The 26,186-nt window shown below is 37.5% G+C and overlaps 1 protein-coding gene across 1 annotated transcript; it reads left to right on the forward strand.

Annotated features, from left to right (window-relative positions):
- The first annotated feature begins 1,092 nt into the window (after nucleotides 1-1,092).
- Nucleotides 1,093-4,731, forward strand: LOC131428875 (uncharacterized). The gene has a single exon (XM_058592934.1). The coding sequence runs from the start codon at nucleotides 1,093-1,095 to the stop codon at nucleotides 4,729-4,731; it is 3,639 nt and encodes a 1,212-aa protein (XP_058448917.1).
- The last annotated feature ends 21,455 nt before the right edge of the window (nucleotides 4,732-26,186 follow it).

Here is a 26,186-nt window from a genome sequence, read left to right on the forward strand (position 1 = left end):
CTTAGGAGCGTAGAAACGCAAAACAAATCACCCAGAGTTGATCGCTGTGCACGATAAAATCGGGGCGGACCAAAATACTGGCGGAACACCTATTTGGTAAGGTTCATAACATTGGTGCCGTGACCAGGATTGTTCCACAAACCGACGCGGCGTCGGTTTCTCCATTTTGAGTCCGTGGACAAAGCGGATACCGCCATCGTGGACGCTTTAGCGACGCCATTCTGCTTGCGTAGCGTAACTGTTAATTCAGCCATCATAGTTAAGCGGCATCGATTCATGTCAGCAACGCCATTGGATTTGTACGTGTTTAGGGAAACTAAATATTCAAGGCCTATTGGATAGGCTCACAAGGTGAGTACCTGTCCAATAAATTCTACACACATTGCATCTCTACGTGGTCTTTTTTTCTCATTTTTATTTCGGCGCCCTTTTGTTACTTCACTACAATCGGTGTCTTATATGGTGGAAGTACACACCGCGAGGACGTATCTACAATCACATTATAAGTCGAGCGTTGACGAAGTGCATCGCTAATACGTTCCTGCTACGTTGGTTTGTCCGGTTTTTTGGAGCTGATTCATGCAATTTGGAAACGGTACAATACTCAATAGAAATACAAGGCCTGTAGCAATAGGCTCCAAGGTGAGCACCTGTCCTACTCAACATTCTGTTGGATTTTTTGTGCTGTGCTTGTACATATTTCTAGCATCTACGGCTCGGTCATCGAATTATCACATACTGATTTTAATGCGGGAAATTGGATATTTGCGGAAGATTTAAAGGGATTCAAGGCCTAGTTGACAGGCTCACAAGGTGAGTTCCTGTCCTATTCAATATATTATTGGCTTTTTTGTGCTGTGCTTCTGCCTATTTCTAGCTTCGGACACTCGGGCTCGCTCTACATCGGTATCAGCATTCTGTATGTTGGAAACACTAATAAGATCTCAGAGATATACACGGCCTAATTGACAGGCTCACCAGGTGAGTACCTGTCCAAATTCATATATCTCTCTTGGAAGGGTTCTTTGCTTGGTGTATTTTTAGTCAAACATTAAGCTGCTCGCTATCGTCCGTTGAAGAATACAAGCCAAAATGGGGAAGAAGCTGAAACCGAAGATCCACGTTCGCGATAGCATAGTAGACTTTCTACTGCGAACGGAAAAATTTCTACACAGTAGCCAGGCGCTCGACGAACACCAAATCCAGTTTCGTTTGGAGAAACTGGAGGCAAAATGGGACGAGTTTAAGGAAGTACAATGCGATATCGAGGCATCTGATGATCATGAAGAGAATGTGGAGCTTCATCGGCAAGTACGGGCGGATTTCGAAGAGAAATATTTAGAGGTAAGGGCAGGGTTGTTTGGAAAGCTACCACGGCAAGTACCGGCATCAACACAAAATGCATTTTCTGGATCTGAACCGGCTAGCGTACATACTTATGTAAGACTGCCGCAAATAAATTTACCGGAATTCGACGGTAGTTATGAAAAATGGTTGCCTTTTCATGACACATTTCGAGCCTTGATCGACTCTTCTCCAGATCTGAGTGGTATCCAAAAGTTTCACTATCTACGAGCGTCTTTAAAGGGTGATGCACTGAAGTTGGTCGATTCTTATACGATGAGCGAGGTAAATTACAGGGTTGCTTGGAATGGTTTGGTAGCACGTTTTTCCAATGGATATTTGCTAAAAAAGCGGCATTTAAACGCAATGTTCGAGTTCCCGAAAATGCGGAAGGAATCATCGGTGGGTATTCATGACGTCATCGATTGTTTTGAACGGAACACGAAGATTTTGGATCAGCTTGGGGAGAAGACAGGCGGTTGGGGAGCAATGCTTACGCATCTGCTGGTATCGAAATTGGATGATGGTACTCAAAAACGTTGGGAAGAAAGTGCTTCAAACGAAAACGAGCCCTCCTTTGCAATGTTGGTAGATTTTCTCAAAAAACAATCGCGGGTATTGGACGCAGTTTCAGTGGATCAACGAATGGCTTCAGCGAACAGTCAAACGTCTTCAACTGTGTCTAAGTTTCGTCCTTCGAAGGTTTCCGTCAACTCAGCAACCGGAAGTAAGACTCCAAATTGTGTCTCATGTGGTGAGCAGCATTCGATCGCACAATGTCCGAAGTTTAACAAGCTGTTGTTGGACCAAAGGCTACAGTTTGCAAACTCCAAGCGGCTCTGCAGCAACTGTTTAGGGCGAAATCATATGGCACGCGACTGTCCTTCGAAATTTCGTTGCAGGACTTGTTCAAAACGGCATCATACACTACTTCATCCTGGATTTCCCGGTTCTGGCTCTACTACTGTTTCGTCCTCGGCTACGCAGGGGCTGTCATCTTCCACCCTATCGGCGTCCGACGAGGCATCGAACTCCGGAAGTGCAATCTCAAGTTCGATCCAATCGGTCTCGACTAATCTGGCTTCAGGACACCCTGGAACACACGTTTTCTTGTTAACTGTAATACTCAAAATAAAGGACAACTGGGGTAGACAACATTACGCTAGAGCATTATTGGATTCTGGATCGCAAGCCAATCTGATATCGGAGAATCTATGTCAGTTGCTCAAGTTACCAAGACGAAGTAAAAGAGTAGAAATTAGCGGTATTGGAGGGTCTAGAAAAAATACAGCCCATGAGGTTTCTGCTGTACTCTCATCGCGGGTTCAAAACTTTTCGTTGCCAATAACATTTCTGGTTCTGGGGCAGGTCACGGACAACCAGCCATCTACCTCGCTTCCATTGGCAAATTGGAAGCCGCCAAGCGGCATGGAACTCGCTGATCCTGGATTTTACGTTGCAGGACCGATCGATTTGGTGCTCGGGTCTCAGCACTTCTACGACTTTCATCTTCTCCATGGTGGCCGGATGCAGGTTCGCAAACTTGATGATCACTTACCTGTGTTTGTCAATACGGTCTTCGGCTGGGTCGCTGCTGGAGAGTCGGAATGGTCGCCTGGTAAATCATCCATTAGCTGTCACGTCACGGTAATGGAACCGCTCGATAAGGCTATCGAGAAGTTTTGGACAATCGAGGAGATATCCGAGAATCCGTTACGATCGCAAGAAGAAAAGGATTGCGAAGAACACTTTCAAAGCACAATCACACGCGATGAAACGGGACGCTATGTAGCACGGTATCCAAAACGGAATGGCTTTCACGCGAAAATTGGGGAATCGAAGAGCACGGCGTTACGACGATACCATCAATTGGAGAAACGGTTGGAAAAGGATTCTAGCTTGCGCGAAAAATACATCGAATTCCTGCAGGAATATCTAGATTTGGGGCATATGCACCATATCGGTTCGGTAGATTCCACTTTGGACGAAGAATTGACAGCTTACTACTTACCTCATCATCCGGTGTTCAAGGAGTCTAGCTCAACGACGAAGGTGCGGGTAGTGTTCGACGGATCAGCGAAAACAACTACCAACATATCTCTTAACGATGCTTTACTCACAGGTCCTGTTATTCAAGACGAGTTGTTGAGCCTCATGATTCGTTTTCGTAAGCATGCTGTCGCGTTAATAGCGGACGTGGAAAAAATGTATAGACAAATACGCATTCACCCGGAAGAAACATGTCTTCAACGAATCTTTTGGCGCTTTCATTCCTCAGAACCAATAAAGGTGTACGAGCTTCAGACTGTTACTTACGGCTTAGCACCTTCTTCGTTCATCGCAACTCGCGTACTTAAACAGCTCGCACTGGATAATGGTGGCAAATACAAACTTGCTGGTCCAGCTGTAATGAAGGATTTTTATATGGATGATTTCCTTTCGGGAGCAGAGTCTATAGCAAAAGCAAAGCAGCTACGAAAAGAAACCCAATCTCTGATGGCGGAAGGCGGCTTTGAATTGCGAAAATGGAGCTCAAATTGTTCGGAAGTGTTGGCTGACTTACCTGCTCAAGTTCTTGGTGAGCGCTCCATATTGCACTTCGACTCGGAAGCAAGGGTAAAAACGCTCGGTGTGGTATGGGAGACGGATACGGACCAGTTGTGCATTGAGGTTCGAACAACGGAAGTAGACGATCATTGGACGAAGAGGAAAATATTTTCGGTCATTGCGCAACTGTACGACCCACTCGGAATAGTTTCTCCGGTTATATCTTGGGCGAAGATCAGAATGCAACACCTTTGGTTAGTTAACGTTGACTGGGACGAACCTGTCCCACAAGAAATCGAAGCTAAGTGGAAGGAATTTCATGCTCAAATCCCCCTATTGAAACAACACAAGGTCCCCCGGTATTTATTTATCCAGGAATATTGCACAATTCAATTTCATGTCTTTTGCGACGCTTCAGAAGTCGGCTATGGTGCGTGTATGTACGCCCGGTCGATCAACAAAGCTGCTCAGGTTCGAATCCAGCTCATAGCGGCCAAATCACGTGTAGCGCCAATCAAACGGCTTAGTTTACCTCGGTTGGAACTGTGCGCTGCTTTATTAGGGGCCAGGCTCTATGCACGTGTCTCGGTCGCGCTTGGAATGGAGGGAATTCGTTGTTGGTTCTGGTCGGACTCTACTGTCACGCTGCATTGGATTGCTGCTCCTCCAAATACTTGGCAAACGTTTGTGGGTAACCGTACATCAGAAATACAACTGCTGACACATGGACACAAGTGGAATCACGTAAAGGGAACGGATAACCCGGCGGATCATGTGTCGCGTGGTATGCTACCAAAAGACTTTATTGCCGATACGCTTTGGAAGTGTGGTCCATTGTGACTGGAAGAAGAAGAAGACAATTGGCCTAGTATGTTGAATTATCTTTCTCCCGCTGAAGACGTTCTGGAACGAAGAAAAGTAGTAATGTTAGTAAAGTCTACAGTGCAACATAACCCACTATTCACTCGGTTCTCTTCTTTCTGGCATCTAGTGCGCATTACTGCTTACCTTCTTCGATTCATTAGTCGTTGCCGTTCAAAAAATTGCCGCTACGAAACATTTCTCTCTACCGTGGAGCTGCAAGAGGCAAAAGGTACATTAGTGAAGTTAGCACAGCAAGAAGCATTCGCAGAAGAATTGAATCAGCTGAAGCAAAAACGTTCAGTGCCCTCAAAATCTCCACTAAAACATCAACGGCCTTTTTTGGATGACAATGGCATTATACGTGTTGGTGGCCGGATGAATTTTTCGAATGAGACCTACCAAACCAAGCACCCTATAGTTCTTCCAAATAAACACTCGCTATCTCGTCTCATAGCCAACCATTTTCACACCCTATGTTTACATTCCGGCCCCAGAATGACTCTGGCAACCATGCGTCGAGAATTCTGGCCAATACGAGGAAAAACACTTGCCAATTATGTATGTCGCAAATGCATAAAATGTTTTCGCCATAACCCTGTCCCTGTAATCCAACCTCAAGGCCAGCTTCCCAAGGCTCGTACTATTCCTAGTCGACCATTTTCAACCACCGGGGTCGATTATTGCGGCCCGCTATATTTGAAGCCTGTTCATCGACGCGCGGCTCCACAAAAGGTTTTCATTGCTGTATTTGTATGTTTCGCTACTAAAGCTACCCATTTAGAACTTGTGTGCGATTTGTCAACAGACGCGTTTATCGCTACACTCCGAAGGTTTATTGCTCGGCGCGGCTTACCTACGGAAATACATTCAGATAATGGCACAAATTTCAAAGGCGCTAAAACGGTGCTAACTGAAATGCATAAAATGTTCACTTCGAAACAAAACAAAGAAGCAATCATAAATGAATGCAGTAGATGCGGAATCGTATGGCGTTTCATTCCGCCACGAGCACCAAACTTCGGCGGCCTTTGGGAAGCGGCTGTCAAAACAACAAAAACCTCTCTGGTCAAAACAATCGGTTGTCGTCAACTTCCATATGAGGATATGGTAACGATCCTCTACCAGATTGAGGCAAACATGAATACTCGCCCATTAACGCCTCTGTCAGATGACCCGAGCGAATTGGACGTTCTTACTCCCGGACACTTTCTAACCGGTGGCGCACTTTTGCAACTTCCTGATCCTGACTATACTGAAGTGCCAACAGGTCGATTAGGGCACTATCAACAGTTACAACAACTGATTCAAAATCACTGGCAGCGTTGGAGGAAAGAATACCTTACCGAACTCAATCAGCAGTGGCAAAAATCCTGTTCTCCGGCAGATATACACGTTGGCCAAATGGTATTACTGCAAGAAGATGGAAAGGCATCAGTTGCATGGCCACTAGCAAGGATCACAGCAGTGCAACCTGGTAACGATGGCATCGTCCGAGTTGCAACAGTTAAAACTAAAAGTGGAACTTACATACGACCGATTCGCAGATTGTTTCCACTTCCATTCGATCGGCAGTTAGCAGTACAGCCGGATCAACAAACTGAAAAGGAAGAAGAGCATTAAAAAAGTCAATGATACTTACCTGTTGTTTATAAATTCAATTATTGTAAATTCGACTTAGCAAATTTAGGTGGCCGGTAATGTTGATGTTTTGCACTTGCACTGATCACAACATTGTTCACGATAGACTGACAGTAGTACGACCTGCTCACACTGTTGTTACCAAACTTAACGAAAGTAGTGAGAAACTCAGTGAGGGGTGAGAAGAGTAAAGCGATCTCAAGCATAAAACTATGTTCGGAGAGAATTTATATTTGAGTAGTTAATTATGCGATTTGCTCCATCATTTTCTCATTCCAAATCAACCTTCGTAGAGATAGGACTGGCCACCGTCCGTGATTAGTAGTTTTGTGTACTTGTAGAGTGTATTGTAGTGAAGTAAATGATAATTGTAATTAAATTGAAGAATACGTGTTTAAATAAATGTAGTGTCGTGTTAGAATAAAATAAAGGTTTAATGTGTTATGTGTGATGTGTAGTGTTTTATATTTATCACCGAACATTGACCAGTTTGAAAGGCACTGCTACTTAGGAGCGTAGAAACGCAAAACAAATCACCCAGAGTTGATCGCTGTGCACGATAAAATCGGGGCGGACCAAAATACTGGCGGAACACCTATTTGGTAAGGTTCATAACACTCTGAATAATGCATTTTCAGAAAGATTTACTATTCCTGCTGGTGTACCCCAGGGAAGTATCCTAGGTCCCATTCTATACAACATTTTTACATCAGACATCCCACCTCTACCGGGTGGTGGTGTTCTGTCACAATTTACTGATGATACTGCCATTCTTTACAAAGGTCGTGTCATTAATGCTCTGAAGAATAAACTACAGACAGGTCTGGACGCTTTAACGGAATATTTTACAAGCTGGAAAATTGTGATCAATGCAGCAAAAACTCAGGTCATCTTATTTCCACATTCAAGATCTCCAAAACTTGTTCCATCAGACGAATGTCGAATACGATTCGGTGATGAGGTCATTCAATGGTCCGATGAAGTTATCTATCTAGGACTCACCTTTGACAGACATTTGATATTCAGGTCACATGTTGACAAAATCGTTCAAAAATGCAGCATACTCATTAGGTCTCTGTATCCGCTGATTTGTAGAACATCTAAACTGTGCCTGAAGAATCAGATGGCTGTCTATAAACAAATCATCTACCCCGCAATTGAATACGCAGTCCCTGTTTGGCGGGGCTGTGCACGAACACACAAACTTAGGCTTCAGCGCATTCAAAGTAAGATCTTAAAGATGATTCTAAATCTATCCCCTTGGACAAGGACTAGTGAAGTACATGAGATGGCCTCCCTGGATATACTAGAACAAAAATTCGAACAATAATGCACGAAATTTGAAGAGAGGTGCTCAATCTCTGAAATACAAATAATTCAAAATTTGTACGTCTTAGGTTAGGGATAGTTATAAGTAGGTAGATATTTTATTAATAATTAAAATAAATATTATGATTAAACATTGGTATGTAAAACAAGAGTAACTAAAACACCTAATATTAATAACGAATCGTATGAACATCAAAGATGAAAGGCCAAAGGGTCATAACACTTGTACTGTAAAATGTTGATGTAATACACAAAAATAAAATTAATAAACAGATATTTATGCACAAAAAATGCGAAAATCGATCTTTTTTCTTGTGCGTTGGATGAAAGCAGACATCGGGGCGAGAAGACGTATTCAAACAGCGGCATCGGAGAGCGCACCTTCTGCGTGGTTAAAAACCTCAAACACTCAGGTCGTAGTTCTCATTTGCCTTCCGGTCGTCAAGGCCAGAAGTCGCATTAAACCAGTTTCGCATCATTTGGCACTGCCAGCGGATGTGTCGGTTTGTACGCAAAGTTAGTTTAAATTCAAGCAAGAACGATTGCATCAGCTGCTGATGGTTGGCATTGAAGAGTAAGAAAACAAGACGCGAAAAGTGGACAGCAATATATAAAATCAACCGTTCTAATGGCTTTAAATGTTATCTGAAAAACTATTAAGATTACTTCTTTGCAAATCGAAGGTAGAAATCATCAGTTTAGTGAAATTCCAAAGTAATTTGATTTGCTTCGTGCACTTTTCGCTGTGCGAAAATCGTTCGAGATAAATGTTCAGAATTGTGCTAAATATTGTAGAGAATTCCACAATTTGGGCAGAAATGAAATCTGTACATCATCTTGATAGTTTCTTTTAATGAAATATGCAAATCCGAAATGAGATAATCGACGTCAAAAATCGTTGAAAATTTTAGTAATGAAAAGGGGGAAAGTTTCGCAATTCACACAATAAATCAACTATCAATTCGAATTCGAAAGTGTAAAGAAATCGTGTTTGTTTTATTCGTATTCACGACATCCAGTTATGTCTCTGACATTACACACCCGTACTTTTTTCAACATAAATTCAGTGGAAAGCACGACGAACTTCTTTAAAAAAGAAAAAATCCTGTTTTTGAAAAACGACTACGCAAGAGATAACGTGTTTACTTGCGTTCATTGCTTCAGTTTTGATTTTATTTTTAAACACTTGAACGAACTGCAAGAAAAAAACAAGTGTGAATCAAACCTAAAAAGAAACTCTATGTCAAATTATTGCAAAAAAATCGTCTTATTTATAATATTTAGGTGAATCAATAGAGCTAGTGCTGTTATATCTATGAAACAAATTAATCAAAGTGGTTGAACAAAATATTCTTCGTTAGCTATCGGAATATTACAACGGTCACATCAAATATGTACGAATACATTCAAACAAAATGTAGCATTGATGTTTGTCAAATGAAAAGCGTAGCCGTGCTTAGTCTCTTATGATGTCAATTTTCGTTTCTTTTTCTTTGTTTCTGTTATATTTAATTCTCTATCAGAAGGTGGGTAAAACAACACGATTATTGAATGAACATGCTTCAGGATCAAGTAAATATTTTCAGTCTTGTAGGTCTTGCTTTTCAATGTCTGCTGTACCATTAATCTGTTAATCTATCACATCACTTGATGCAGAGGGTTCTAAGTGATATCCGGGTAGAAAATTAGAGTTACGAGCTTTGAAAGAAATGTATTCTTCAAGAAACGCATTTTCGAACCATGATTAATTTTCATGGGAGAAGAGTTATTGCTCATGATTTCATGATAAGTTAAAAATATTGGTTTCATGATTTTCTAATCATGACAGCAGTAACAGATTTCTTTCAGAAAATTAGAGTTACGAGCTTTAAAAGAAATGTATTCTTCAAGAAACGCATTTTCGAACCATGATTAATTTTCATGGGAGAAGAGTTATTGCTCATGATTTCATGATAAGTTAAAATTATTGGTTTCATGATTTTCTAATCATGACAGCAGTAACAGATTTCTTTCCGTGCAGACAGTTGTAACATACTTCAAACATTACCCCTTTTGTGCAGCTATGAAATTGTGTGATGATAGGAGAGAAAACTTATGATTTCACCAAATCATTTATTTAACACCTATCTTGACGTCAGGGCTGGCAATAATCAACTCCGTACTTCATCATCACCGAGTTCAGCTCACCTGCAAATCGGTTTCAGAAGCATCGCTGAGCGAGTTGAGTAACTGGGTAACCATTTGTGTATAGAGAAAACGTCGTCTCAACATCGTAGTGTCAAGCAATCAGCAGATGAGCGCTGAGTGTACATCAAATATTAGAACCCACTGAGAGACGATTTGTGAGTTGTGATTTGATGTGTTTGTACATTAACACATTGAATCAGATTCTTATGACACTGTCTCGCTTGTATTCCCCATCCGCCAGAGTTGCCATGGGCGGCCAACGTTCGAATCGATACCATTTCAATCCAATTCTCAAGACATGTTCTCGTAAACTGGAAAGCGCATTCGTTTCAGTAGCCAGTTGTGTTTAGCTCGAGGCATGAAATTCAATCGCTACGGTACATCACTCTACAGTTCGACTTTTGTTTTCGTACATTAATGTTCGTGTTCGTTTTGAGTTCCAGCAAAAACAAAACCGAAAATCTGGGTTGTGTTGGCAGCTCTGTGGTTTAAGCATACACTCACCGGTGTAGCTCGGTACGGTGATGCCAAACTCAGTACTCACTTTTTAAAACTAGGAATGAAAGTTAAATGCTATGAAATCAAAACTGAGAACCATCAATACTATCATAATTTGATGTCAGCGGTGCTCTGTATAGGTGAGTGTGTTTGTTTAGATCAGCGATGAGTTTCATTTTTTTTTCATAAATACGTTTATTCCTTAAGGCAGTTTACATAAGTTTTACTTCGCCGTAGTATCACTTTTACATAAAATTCTTATAATAATTTAATCCTAACATAGTCACAACGATTTGAATTTATTAAAACATATCCCTCTTATTACTTAAATATCATCTTAGGTAACTCGTCATTAATTATGAAATCTACTCGGAAATATTATTTGAGCCAAACGATTAACTTCTATAAATTATAAAATAAGCTGTTATTTTCAGACATTTTGTTGATAATTTCATAAAATGTTTCGAGTTTGTTTGTATCATTACATAATTTTTATTCTAATTTAGCTATTGGTTGAACTCATGGACGCAGCTGGAATCAGAACTCCAATTTTCTTTATGAAATGATAAATAAGTTTCATGTATGAAAGGTCACGACAAGCACGAATGTCTCGAACTGGGACATTGGATAGTCTACCTTGGGTACGCACAGAATTTATTAGTTGAGATCTGACATCACGATACTCCACGCATGTCCAAACAACATATGAGTTTCATCTTTACCATCATTTTATGGATTGCATCGTTAATCATGAGGTGAGCTGATGAATAGAAAAAATCGAATCTTATGAGCGAGTGTTTGCCACCCTTGCATGACGTTATTGCTTATGTTACTACTAACTACTAGTTACTATACCAGCTACACATGAGAAACAAACAAACTTAAAAAATGCCTGTTATTAAAAGTTATTTCTCACTAGGTTCTAGCTAGACAAAATATGAAATCTATATAAAATATACCTATATTAAAGAAACAATATCGTAGTTTTCTTCAACAAAATTATTTGATACACTCCGACGGCCAAAGAAAGTTAAAGATATAATTATATACTGTACAGTCAAAGTTTAATAAACGATGAAATTGAAGTGCTCATGCTGTAGTTTGTGGGATGAAAAAAGAAACAAAATTCGTTATACTATCTACAATAAATATGTTATATGGGGTATGAGAAGATAATACTGACTATTTTTATTTACTGTGAATCAAAAAAATTACCGATTTCCACCCCTGCAACGTAGATTTGTATTGTGCAACTTACAAGAAGCATACGCAATTAGTAAAAATGAGAATTCAGAAATGAACGCAGGGTTTTCAATGTTCGCATGTATTCGCCCTAAGCAGGTCGGAACGAATGGCACTCATACTGTTTGTGTATGTGTTTATCACCAAAAAGTTAAATTTATTTTTAAAACCATTCAAGACAGAAGGTCACTTTTAGCTGATGTGAAATCATATCAAGACTTATTATTAAATTGCTTTGCACCAACCCCACAGAATAATGTTCATTGAAAATGTATGCTCATTGTCCTGGTACAGAAAATTTAGGTTCAAACGCTATTCGCTCTATTCCGGGACATGCACACGCTGGCAGCTCAGTCATCGTATGTATGTATGTGTGTATGTGACGGAATATGTCACTCAATTTTCTCAGAGATGGCTGAACCGATTTTCACAAAGATTCAAATGAAAGGTCTTAAGGTTCCATACAAAGTTCTTGAGTTTTATTTAGATGCAACTTCCGGTTCCGGAATTACAGGGTGATATGCACCAAAAAAAGGGAATAAGTATAGTCAAACACGTTTCTCAGAGATGGCTGAACCGATTTCCACAAACTTAGATTCAAGTGAAAGGTCTTATGGCATCATACAATTTTCTTGAATTTCATTTAAATCCGACTTCCGGTTCCGGAATCACAAGAAAATATGTGCAAATTTATTTAGAAATGCGCTCTCAATTTTTCAGGAAATTTCAATTTCCGATTTCCACATACTAAGAAGCATATGAAAGGTCTTAGAATTCTTGAAAAAGTCCCCGAAAAGTTGATCCAGATCCGACTTCCGGTTTTTGTATTACAGCGCCATTAGTGTATTTTTTCATAAGCGATGGCGAAACGAGGTACACATTTTTATAAAACTTACTGCTAAATTCATCTAGTTGACAGATCTTGTTTGATAGTGTATATATAAAACTACTTTGGGTCTCCGCTTCCGAAAGCATCGATAATAATAAAGAAAATCTCCAAAAACGGAACTCACTTCGATTTCTCAGTCGATTTTTACGATTCATGATTCAAATTAAAGCTCTCATTGTCTTTAAATATACTGTACATTCATAAAAGTCTACGTTTGTCTACGAGGAGAGGTTTTGTTAAAAGTCTACGAGGTCTCTGATTCTTTTTATTGAAAAAAATTTAACTGAAAGATTCAGTTTACTCAGCAAGAAAAATCATCTTAGTTTTACTTAAGAAAAATAGATTCAAAAAAGCATGAAAATCTCATTCCCATTAAATTGTTCACTCAATATGCTTTTCGAAGAAACCCCATTTTCTTTTCCATCGTTTGAGAATATGTGAGAATTTGTATCTCATTACCACTTGTATTTCGAATAGTCTACGAGAAGGGGTTTGGAAAAAAAGTTAAAGTAAAAAAAGTTAAAGTAAAAGTTAAAAAGTTCCAAATGTTGGACTATGGGGTTTATGCACGGTCCATCAATTTCATCCGGGTCCGGTTTAATCTTTTAGTGCAACGATGCAAAATAAAGAAAATTTCTTATCAACTTGACGTAACTGTCAATTTGAAAAGGTTATGTTAGTTCATACAAAATTGAAAAGGTTGTGTTAGTTCATACCCAAAGAAAGTTTCTTATTTGACTCCAAATTGAAAACACTTCACAGAACCTTTTAGTGATATTTTTGAAAATATAAGTAATATGAGAAAGGCATCATTACACCACTTGGTGGATTGGAAAAGGTTTTATCAGATGGATCAGGCAGTCAATACAAAAATAGGATGACAGCCTTTAATATGTGCCATATAAAAAAGATTTTGATATAGATGAGCAATGGAATTTTTTCGCAACATGCCACGGTAAAGGTCCATGTGATGCCTTGGGTGTAGTCTTGAAACGGAATGATGCTAAAGCATGTTTGCAGGAACATCACATCACAACTGCGAAAAAGTTTTATGCATGGGCAATTTTCAAGATTGATTCAAAAATGCGCTATTGATATTTCTCAAAATTAGATTATAAGGAATAAGAAAGGAAAAATAAGTCCTGCTACAATAATGTGAAACGAATTTCTGGAACCCAATCATATCACACTTTTAAGCCAGAAAATGGAAATCATATCACTCTGCAACGATTTTCGTTCTCGGAAGAAGAATATTCCGTGAAATTGTAGAAGAATTTTTAAACATGTTGTATTGCTCTCATAACAAAAATGTATTAAAAATAACAGAAAATGTGTTAAAAATATAAAACAATTGAGGTTTATTTTAAATCATCGGTTTTACAATCTAAAATAGGTTCATGTTATAATCGCTATAAATAAATGAAGGTACATGGTCGCAAACAACGAACCCATTGAATTTTTTTTAAAAATTATAATTCAAAACCAAAAAATATAACATTGCTAATTTTTTGTATGAAACTATAAGACAACATGCCTAGGCTTTCAGATAAAATTACATAGTGCCCATTGGTCTACCTACCATGAAAACCGTTGACGTTCTAAAACACAAAACTCCAACTTTGTCATATGGACATATTCTTCCCAAAAACTGCAGACATTTCTTGAATAAATGCCTACAAAAATTAGCGGAATTGGTCAAGTAATTCAAAAGTTTTAAATTTACCAACAACCTGTTGTAATCCACCTAGTGGTGTAATGATGACCCTGGAATATTATTCAGTGTCTCAAATATACCACAGCAGAAATTTCCTGAAATACTACAATTTAAAAGAAAAGTTTAAAAAACGAGTTTTGAAGATTTCTGTTGCATAATACTACTACATTAATATACTACACTTGAATTTACGTTTGTAAAAATCTATTCATTCATAGGCGTCAAGCATAAATTACGTCGCGCTAAATTTCGATAGGTTTATTTTTAGTGCATATCACCCTGTAATTCTTGAACCGGAAATTGCATCCAAATGAAGTTCAGAAACTTTGTATGAAACTATAAGACCTTTCATTTGAATCTAAGTTTGTAAAAATTGATTAAGCCATCTTCGAGAAAAGTAAGTGACATTATTTTTTTAATTTTTGGTGCATATCACCCTGTAATTTCGGAACCGGAAGCCGGATCTAAATGAAATTCAGGAACTTTGTATCATTGGATCTTTCATTTAACTTTAAGTTTGTGAAAATTGGTTCAGCCAACTCCGAGAAAGTGAGTGACATTATTTTTACATTTTTGGTTCATATCATCCTGTAATTTCGGAATTGGAAGCCGATCTGAATCAAATTCAGGAACTTTGTACGGGACCATAATATATATCTTTTAAATATAAGTTCGAGAAAATCGGTTCAGCCATTTCTGTGAAAACTGAGATATTTTCTCTAATTTTTGGTACATATCACCCTGTAATTCTGGAACCGGGTGTTGGATTCAAATGATGTTTAGGAACTTTGTATGGGATCATAAGTCCTTTCATTTGAATCTAAATTTGTGAAAAACGGTTCAACAATCTCCGAAAAAAGTGACCGACATAATTTTCACATTTTTGGTGCATATCACCATCATAATTTGGGAACCAGAAGTTGGATCCGAATGAAAATCAGGAACTTTGTACGGGACTTTAATACCTTTCGTTTGAGTCTAAGTCTTTTGCCTTTCTCATGTAGAAAGATTATGCAATCACTTGAAAAACCGACTAGTGAAAATGGCCCGGAGGGCCAAGTGTCATATACCATTCGACTCAGTTCATCGAGCAGAGCAATGTCTGTGTGTGTGTATGTATGTGTGTGTGTATGTGTCAAATAATCTCACTAGGTTTTCTCTGAGATGGCTGAACCGATTTTGACAAACTTAGATTCAAATGAAAGGTCCCTTGGTCCCATACGGAATTCCTGAATTTCATCCAGATCCAACTTCCGGCTCCGGAGTTATAGTGTAAAGTGCGTTCAATATTGTACACCGTCACATAAATGAAATAAATGAAATATTGAACACACTTTACCCTATAATTCAGGAACCGGAAGTTGGACCGGGATGAAATTCAGGAATTCTGTATGGGACAACGAGACCTTTCATTTGAATCTAAGTTCGTTAAAATCGGTCAAACCATCGCCGAGAAAAGTGAGTGAGATCAATTGTGGTATATATGTATATATATAGGTATATATGGTATATATGATAGCCGGAATTGGTTTGTTTAGTTGCCTACTCATAATGACTATCGATTTGTGTAGTTTTGAGACCAGTTTAGAAATTTTTTTACGTTTTTTGTTTCGCCGGTTTAAGTGACGGTGTACAATATTGAACACACTTTACCCTATAAATCCGGAACCGGAAGTCGGATCCGGGTGAAATTCAGGCATTCCGTATGGGACTACGAGACCTTTCATTTGAATCTAAGTTTGTTAAAATCGGTCAAGCCATCGCTGAGAAAAGTGAGTGAGATCTATTTTGGTATGTATGACCACTATTTCCGGTACTTCCGGAACCGGATACCGGGAACCTGGATAGCCGGAGTCGGTTTGTTTAGTTGCCTACTGATAATGACTATCGATTTGTGTAGTTTTAAGACCAGTTTAGAAATTTTTTGCCTTTCTCATATAGACAGGTTATACAATCACTTGAAAAACCGACCAGTGAAAATTGGCCCGGAGGGCGAAGGGTCATATACCGTTCGACTTAGTTCATCGAGCTGAGCAATGTCTCTGTGTGTGTATGTATGTGTGTGTGTGTGTGTGTGTGTGTGTGTGTGTGTGTGTATGTATGTGTGTGTATGTGTCAAATAATCTCACTAGGTTTTCTCGGAGATGGCTGAACCGATTTTGACAAACTAGGATTCAAATGAAAGGCCTAGTCCTCCCATACGGAGTTCCTGAATTTCATACAGATCCGACTTCCTGTTCCGGAATTATAGGGTAAAGTGTGTTACATATTGTACACCGTCACTGAAACCGGCGAAACAAAATACGTAAAAAAATTTTAAACCGGTCTCAAAACTACACAAATCGATAGTCATTATAAGTAGGCAACTAAACAAACCGATTCCAGCTATCCTGGTTCCCGGTATCCGGTTCCGGAAGTACCGGAAATAGTGGTCATATATATCAAAATGGATCTCACTCACTTTTCTCAGCGATGGTTTGACAGATTTCCACAAACTTAGATGCAAATGAAAGGTCTTCCGGTCCCATACAGAATTTCTGAATTTCATCCGGATCCGACTTCCGGTTCCGGAATTATAGGGTAATATAAAATTTTCTAAACTGGTCTCAAAACTACACAAATCGATAGTCATTATCAGTAGGCAACTAAACAAACCGATCCCGGCTATCCTGGTTCCCGGTATCCGGTTCCGGAAGTACCGGAAATAGTGGTCATATATACCAAAATGGATCCCACTCACTTTTCTCAGCGATGGTTTGACCGATTTCCACAAACTTAGATTCAAATGAAAGATCTTCCGGTCCCATACGAAATTTCTGAATTTCATCCGGATCCAACTTCCGGTTCCGGATTTATAGGGTAGAGTGTGTTCAATATTGTACACAGTCACTTAAACCGGCGAAGCAAAATACGTAAAAAAAATTCGAAACTGGTCTCAAAACTACACAACTCGATAGTCATTATCAGTAGGCAACTAAACAAACCGATTCCGGCTATCCTGGTTCCCTGTATCCGGTTTCGGAAGTACTGGAAGTAGTGGTCATATATACCAAAATAGATCTCATTCACTTTTCTCAGCGATGGTTTGACCAATTTCCACAAACTTAGATTAAAATGAAAGGTTTCATCCTGATCCGACTTCCGGTTCCGGAATTATAGGGTAAAGTGTGTTACATATTGTACACCGTCACTTAAACCGGCGAAACAAAATACGAAAAAAAAATCTCCTACACTGGTCTAAAAACTATACAAATCGATAGTCATTATCATTAGGCAATTAAACAAACCGATTCCGGCTGTCCTGGTTCCCGGTATCCGGTTCCGAAAGTACCGGAAATAGTGGTCATATATACCAAAATGGATCTCACTCACTTTTCTCAGCGATGGTTTGACCGATTTCCACATACTTAGATTCAAATGAAAGGTCTCGTTGCCCCATATGGAATTCCTGAATTTCATCCTTATCCGATTTCCGGTTCCGGTGTTATAGGGTAAAGTGTGATCAATATTGAACACCGTCACTTAATCCGGCGAAACAAAATACGTAAAAAATCTCCTACACTGGTTTCAAAACTACACAAATCGATAGTCATTATCATTAGGCAATTAAACAAACCGATTCCGGCTGTCCTGGTTCCCGGTATCCGGTTCCGCAAGTACCGGAAATAGTGGTCATATATACCAAAATGGATCCGACTTACTTTTCTCGGGGATTGTTTTCCCGATTTCCACAAACTTAGATTCAAATGAAAGGTCTTCCGGTCTCATACGGAATTCCTGAATTTCATCCGGATCCGACTTCCGGTTCCGGAGTTCTAGGTAAAGTGTGTTCAATATTGTACACCGTCACTTAAAATATTTTCGGATGCAACAAACATTTACATCGTAATTTAAGGGGCATAATAGAAGAGTTTGTGTGTCATGCTAGTTGGTGGCCGTACGAACCGACTTTGATTATACCGGTTTTCGGGTTCCGGTGCCGGAAGTGCATATAATAGTGAACTTAGGGATGACTTACGCAATCAAAGCACTGTTTTATTCTGTATTTTATGCACAAACAATCTCTTGGTTTCTTTCAAAAATCGAAGAGAAAAATTTTGAATAGAATACCACAATATTATATGTACATGAGAAAGGCATCATTAAATCGGTTTAGCTATCTCCGAGAAAAGTGACAATATTTGTCACAGACATACACACAGACATTTGGTCGTCAAATGGTAAGATAACTAAGCCCTCCCAAGTTCCTATCTCATGCCTTCCCGCGTATTTATGATGACATTTGGTCAACAGAACGGCGTCGTCTGGGTGTTATCGCCTTCTGTGTTAGTAGAAGAATAAGAGGGTGCGAAATGGCTTATTAGTTAAAGCCCATATATTTTGCCCTAGAGTGCAATGTTTAAGCAAAGTCTTGGCATTACATTCCTGGCCTTTCTGTTTCTGGGAATATGGCCTTTCTGTTTCAACAGACTTCGCAGCCGATTCTTAGCGTACAGAATTATTGCATGGCTAGTACTATGAATCCTACTGACACTAAGAATCCTTCCAGGTCGGGGCTCGAACATGCGAGTGCGATGTTTATCCTAGTATATTGAAATATATTATACTGTTGTTTATTAAATTATTTACAACACATTGAATTGAATTATATTTCATTATATTATTATTATTATTATTATTATTATTATTATTATTATTATTATTATTATTATTATTATTATTATTATTATTATTATTATTATTATTATTATTATTATTATTATTATTATTATTATTATTATTATTATTATTATTATTATTATTATTATTATTATTATCATTATTATTGTTATTATTATTATAAAAGAAATATTTATTGTATTTGCTGCAGTGCTGCGTCGAAAGAAGAGCATAATTAATACTGTTACATTAACTGTTATATTGTATCATAGCATATTATTTCATATAGGATAACAGAGGTATTTTGGCCGACTTTAGGATTAATTTTATTTTTTCAACCAAATGTTGTAATATCTTTCAAAACCCCTTTCGCAATGGGTAATTTAATGTGATTAGCTTAAAACATCGATTAAATTCATAAAGTTTGTTAGGTGGGCAAAATATATGAAGTTGCCAAAATACCTCTGTTACCCTATTATCGTCTTATTTTATTTTATACTCTGTTGGATTATGTAGTATGGTATTATATAATTCTATATTATATTATATTATATTATATTATATTATATTATATTATATTATATTATATTATATTATATTATATTATATTATATTATATTATATTATATTATATTATATTATATTATATTATATTATATTATATTATATTATATTATATTATATTACTAGCTGACCCGTCGAACTTCGTCTCTCCTGAAATTATTTTTTGAAATTTATGTTTTCGGACAGCAGAGTTGACAAACGTTAATGTTTCTTTCCACTATTTTACTGATTACTTGGCTTACAATAATCGAATTACGACAAATTCATATCCAAAACATTAACTTCGCCCCGAAGAAGAAATATCATCAAGAATTATTGTGGATATGTTTAATGCTTTTGTTATGCAAAAACTAAACCAATGCACCGATTGCCATGTCATCCTTCGAGTCAGTGTAACAGAGATTGTAGATCTCTCTCAAACTAAAGGTTTGACATATGGGATGATGGATTGGATTGAATCATATCTGACTGGTCGTAGTACGACGGTCAAAATTGGCGACTGCGTTACTCCATCATTCATCGTGAGCGGCGTTCCTCAGGGTAGCCATTTAGAACCATTCATATTTCTGATTTCTAAATGATCTGAACTTCGCATTGCAATGTATGAAGCTATCATTCGTCGACGATTTCAAGCTGTTTCATCTCATCAAAGATCTGAAAGAATCCAATTTCTTGCAGTCACAGTTGGATGTATTTTCTAACTGGTGAAACGTCAAAAAAATGGTTATGAATGCCTCTAAATGCTCCGTTATCTCCTCCTCTCATAAACGAACCACGACCATGTATGATTACACTATTTCGCAAGCTGTACTAAAACGGGAGACATCAATTAAGGATCTAGGAGTGTTATTGGATTCAAAACTTAGTTTCAAAGATCACATAGAATATACCCTCTCTAAGGCATTAAAGATGCTAGGCTTCATCTTTCGCATCTCAAAAAATTTCAATAACATATACTGCCTGAAATCTTTATATTACGCTCTAGTTCGCTCTACACTGGAGTATGCTGTTGTTATTTGGACACCACATTACCAAACTGATAAGCTGCGCATTGAAGCTATCCAGCGCAAGTTCATTCGTTTTGCTTTCCGTCGCCTGCCTTGGAGAGATCCATTGAATATTTCAAGCTACGAAAATCGATGTATGCTCGTACACCTCGATTTGCTAACTGTCCGCCGTGATACACTGAAAGCTGTTTTCGTCGCGGACCTCATCCAATCTCGAATTGATTGTGCAGATCTCCTACAACAGCTAAATTTTGACTTTCATCGGCGTAATTTGCGGTTTAATCCCTTTCTCAGAATTCCTCGTGCTAGAACTAACTATGGCTTTAATGAACCGTTTTCGAGTATGTTTCGCGTATTCAATACTTGCTCTGATGAATTTGATTTAAATTTATCTCATAACACCATTAAAACCCGTTATCTCCGAATCTTTTCCAGCTAGTTTTATTTAGATAATTAGACGATATCAATAGTTGTTAGCTAGCTTTGTAGTTTAAATAAGGGTAATTTAAGATTTCGTTATGCATCAGTTGGACAAATGTTATCTGTTGATACAAAAGATGAGAAGGTTTTATGCCTGCTGGAGAAGGAGAATAAAAATCTCAGCTCCAGCGGGCTTTTCTCTTGCTCCTAAATAAACAAATAAACAGATGGATGGAAAAGAGATAACCAAGATAAATACTTTAAATTGATCCCACAAATTTCCAAAAGCAGCCCTCGGGGATTGTTGTTTGGCATTGCATGTTAAGACTTACTTGTACTGAAGACGTTTAAAAATTTAATAGCAAATCTTAAGGGATTATCGAAAGTAATAAATTGGTTTTGAACGGTTGTCCATAACCTGCTTCACTGCTAGTGATATTACTTACCCGTGTTTGATGAATGTTCGTAGCATGATAATGACAGGATCAATTTTCGATTAACGAATTGGCGATAAAATGAAAAATTCTTGGACATTCGAAAGTTTAAATTACCCTTTTATTAAATATTGTGTCTGTTAACTTAGACATGAACGCTGGATTCGTTCAAGAATTGTATCAAAAGGCCTCTCATTCGTCGAGCCACCACATCGGTTTGCTTAGTATTCAGTCCTGAGAATCAATATTCTGTTCTAGCGGAGTGAAAATGAGGTGTGATTATATCAGTATTCTTCTTATCGTTAAACCCAATGTACAAAACAGCAGATCTCACAATTAATGGTTCTTACATGCCACGATTTCTCCTTCAGATATGATATTCACGATTCGCATATGGTAATTCGTCAAGTAATCCAAAGTTCGGAAAATGAAATGATTTGGCTTAAGCAGCTTACAAATGTCATGAATAGCATCCTAAGCAGACCGTTTTGAAGTAAACCACTCTTGAAAACTTACCCGAATAGTCTGAACAAACTTCAGCATGCTAAATGCCTAGAAAATATTTTCATCTGAACTCATTATTTCAACAGCAGAATCCTATCATTAATACGTAAAAAAATCGTTACATTATTTGATTTGTTCAACTCACGCCCACGATGGCCAACATTATTCATTTTGCTTCTGTTTACGGTATAGCTAAAACAGTCATGTGCATTCTACCATAAGGTCATTTGGCAAGTAATAATGGTGATACCCTATTAGGCACGTGTTTCCAAATGACGAACCAATCATGCATGTAAAATCTCCGCCCAAAACTACTCGTTGCGCGCCAAACGATTTTCCAACGATCTAGTATTCTTTTCTTCAACGGCGAAATACTAATGGCGTTTTTCATTGAAGAACACTGGTGGCGTGGATTGCTCTGATTTTTCACTTTCGAACAGAAATAGCAATGAAACACCGCCAGAATATTGCATTTCTGCTCGAAAGTGCAAAATCAGAGCACTCCACGCCACCAGTGTTTTTCAATGAAAAACGGCATAAGCATCTCCTTGCGCGCCAAACATCAATTGTAGATCTAGCAAGCATTGGTGACTTTTTCAACGGAAAATTCCATTGTCCATACAAAACAATTTTTTGGATTTTTCCCACTTTTCCGGCAAATTTTCCTAATTTTTTTGATGTACGAACCCGGTGGGGATAGAAACTAATCGAACAAAAAAAGATTCATGTAAATCCGTCCATCCGTTCTTATATGATGCGATTAAAAAGAATGATACTCTGCATTTATATATATATATATATATATATATATATATATATATATATATATATATATATATATATATATATATATATATATATATATATATATATATATATATATATATATATATATATATATATATATATAAATATATATATATATATATATATATATATATATATATATATATATATATATATATATATATATATATATATATATATATATATATATATATATATATATATATATATATATATATAGATATTATATTATAATATATTATTATATTATATTATATTATATTATTATATTATGTTATGCTCAATTACATCGACAACGGGGAGGGAGTGCATCAGGTAGGCCCGTACTCAGGGGTGGGAGGGGGGAAATTTGGAGCGGTTTACCCCCCACCCCCCGCCCCACTATGCAAGATTTTTCAACATTTTGTTCCATGAACAATAGAGTACTTATTATATAAAAGTGCAAATAACTTGACTTTTCCTTCAAATTTTCACGCTTTTCCCCTTCTTTTGAACCCACCCCCCCTCCTTTTGAGCCCTCCCTTGAACCACCCCTTAAATGATTCAGGATTCAGCCTGGCATAAGGGTACCTTACAAGTGGATGACTGGATGATGAAGTGAATTGCCAACCTGAGTCACGTGGGGGAAGCTTTGTATTTCTCACTGAAGGTATGAAAGGAGTAAGACGCCTCCTTCTAACAAATAAACCATCAGGCGGGTTTAGGCTTGTATAGCGAAATTCTTTATTATATGGCCGGATGTTCTTGCTGGAAGGCGTCGGGTCCTCAAAACCCATTTTGACCTCCTTAACAGCAGTTATATGAAAGCTATCTGATAATCTGATCGTATCTACTTTACTACTTTACTTACCCGCATACACTGGTAATGTCTTGAACTGATGGTGGCTTCACGCATACTTACATAGATACATATACAAACACAGACATTTGATTAGTTTGTCTAGCTAAGTCGAAAGGAATATGACCTTCGGCCGTCCGGGCCTTAGTTCAAAAATCGGTTTTCACAGTGATATAGCAAAGCCGTCTCTACTCTCTATAAATTAATAAAAATAACAGAAGCGTTCGCTCACCAGTGCACAGTGGTTCAAAAGCGCAATTTCACGCTCTTAATTAATAACTCATAGGAACGTGGTTTTTTAGGTACAGTATCTTCAGCAAAGTTGTTCAGAATGATAGACGCCATCTTTTGGTAAGTTTTATTTATGTGATTAATCCCCCTAAAAGTGAGATAAAAATATTATTTTAGTTCAGAGAAAACATAGGAGCTAAGTTACTTCGACAAAGTTGTTCAGAAGGTTATTTCAAACAAATTTGCTGAAGATACTATTCCCGTAACTTGAGTGTAATTCATGATATAATGTATTTTCTGAAAAGGGTGCCCTAAAACCAGTTTTTGTATGAAAACACATATATTATCAATTTATATGAGTTTTTCATGTTCTACAAAGTTTTTCATCATTAAAAACTACACAACTTTCTCAAACATACTATGCTGCTATCATTTCAGTTTAATGAAATAGAGCCATTTTTCATGGTTTTTATTACAAAATTTCAACTTGTCTATCATCAAAAAGCGCAGAAAGGTGCAGATGAGACTAGTTACATATTAAACTACTTGTCAAGAGCTTTCATACCGTGGTTGAATTACTCGTCTGCGATCGTCTGCAGGCGAGATATGTTCTTTTCAAATATCCTTGTCCTTGACATTTGCAATGATAAGGTTCATTGCATATCAGATCAGACTTCAGTATATATTCGTTACCATGGTAACTCTCACAATAAATGATTTTTATGGACATCGAAGTCTACAAATAGAAAAGTTTAGTAATCATACCAGACGTTTTCTGAAAGTGAGATAAGAAGCCACGGCTTTGAAAAAAGGCAATTATCATTTCGAATTACGTTATGTTATTTTTTGGTAAGTTTTTCTATAGAAAATTTCTGCGGACAAATGTCCTCCATTCATCAATTGAAGTGAAGATCGATAAACGCGTGCTATATTGTACTGTTCACAATAATTAAGAAGTTTCTTTCATACAGATTTCGAGAATATTATACACGCAAGCAATACATTTCTTTTTCGAATCGGGACCCATGAATTGGTTATTAGTTTCATCAGATCCATTGGTTACAAATATTCGTGAATGGCCAAAACAGTCCAAGAAGAATCTGTCGGATGATGCTAAGAGTCTTTTAGCTGGTTAAGAACATTGTCAGCGATCTTAAAATAAATACAAATAATTAAAAATGAGTTTTGATCATACTTTTCTCTACCAGAAAATGACATAACTTAATTCGATTTATTGATTGCTTTTTTTTTTTTAACCGTGACAAAACAGTTACCAAACTATTCTATTTATAGACTTCGATGTGCAAAAAAAATCATATTTTGTTGCAAGTACCATAGTAATGAATATATACTGAAGTCTGATATGACATGAAGTGCACCTTATCATTGCAAGTGTCAAGAACAAGGATATTTGAAAAGAACATATCTCGCCTGCAGACGAGTAATTCAACCACGGTATGAAAGCTCTTGACAAGTAGTTTAATTTGTAACTAGTCTCATCTGCACCTTTCTGCGCCTTTTGATGATAGACAAGTTGAAATTTTGTAATAAAAACCATGAAAAATGGCTCTATTTCATTAAACTGAAATGATAGCAGCATAGTATGTTTGAGAAAGTTGTGTAGTTTTTAATGATGAAAAACTTTGTAGAACATGAAAAACTCATATAAATTGATAATATATGTGTTTTCATACAAAAACTGGTTTTAGGGCACCCTTTTCAGAAAATACATTATATCATGAATTACACTCAAGTTACGGGAATAGTATCTTCAGCAAATTTTTTTGAAATAACCTTCTGAACAACTTTGTCGAAGTAACTTAGCTCCTATGTTTTCTCTGAACTAAAATAATATTTTTATCTCACTTTTAGGGGGATTAATCACATAAATAAAACATACCAAAAGATGGCGTCTATCATTCTGAACAACTTTGCTGAAGATACTGTACCTAAAAAACCACGTTCCTATGAGTTATTAATTAAGAGCGTGAAATTGCGCTTTTGAACCACTGTGCAGTGTACGCTTGGGTGTATTTAGGCGAGAGCATGTGAAATCGATGTATGAGAGGAGACTATGGTTCACTTGCACCAGCTTTTGTAAACACAAATGCACACTTGAAATATGTCTATTCGACACTGAGGACAAGTGCGCTATCCTTTTTGAGCGGTGATCGTCGGCTGCATCCTCGGTGTAGGCATGAACCTTATACGCTGATGTATCACTCTAGTGGAATGCATGCGGACTGCATCCACCCTAAAATAACCATATTCCATATTTTTATATGTTCTATACTGACAAAACTCAATGGATCCATAAACTTTAATAGCTTCTTGATTCCAGGTTAGAGCAGAAGGAATCTCTAAGATCCAATCCATCAGCCCCTGCTAGCCACCAGTCACCCTGCGTTACTCACCGCGACACAAACCTAGCAATGCATCTATTTTTGAAATTAATCTAGTTTTAAGTATT

The sequence above is a fragment of the Malaya genurostris genome, chromosome 2 (genome assembly GCF_030247185.1).
Source record: "Malaya genurostris strain Urasoe2022 chromosome 2, Malgen_1.1, whole genome shotgun sequence".
NCBI classification, from domain to species: domain Eukaryota; kingdom Metazoa; phylum Arthropoda; class Insecta; order Diptera; family Culicidae; genus Malaya; species Malaya genurostris.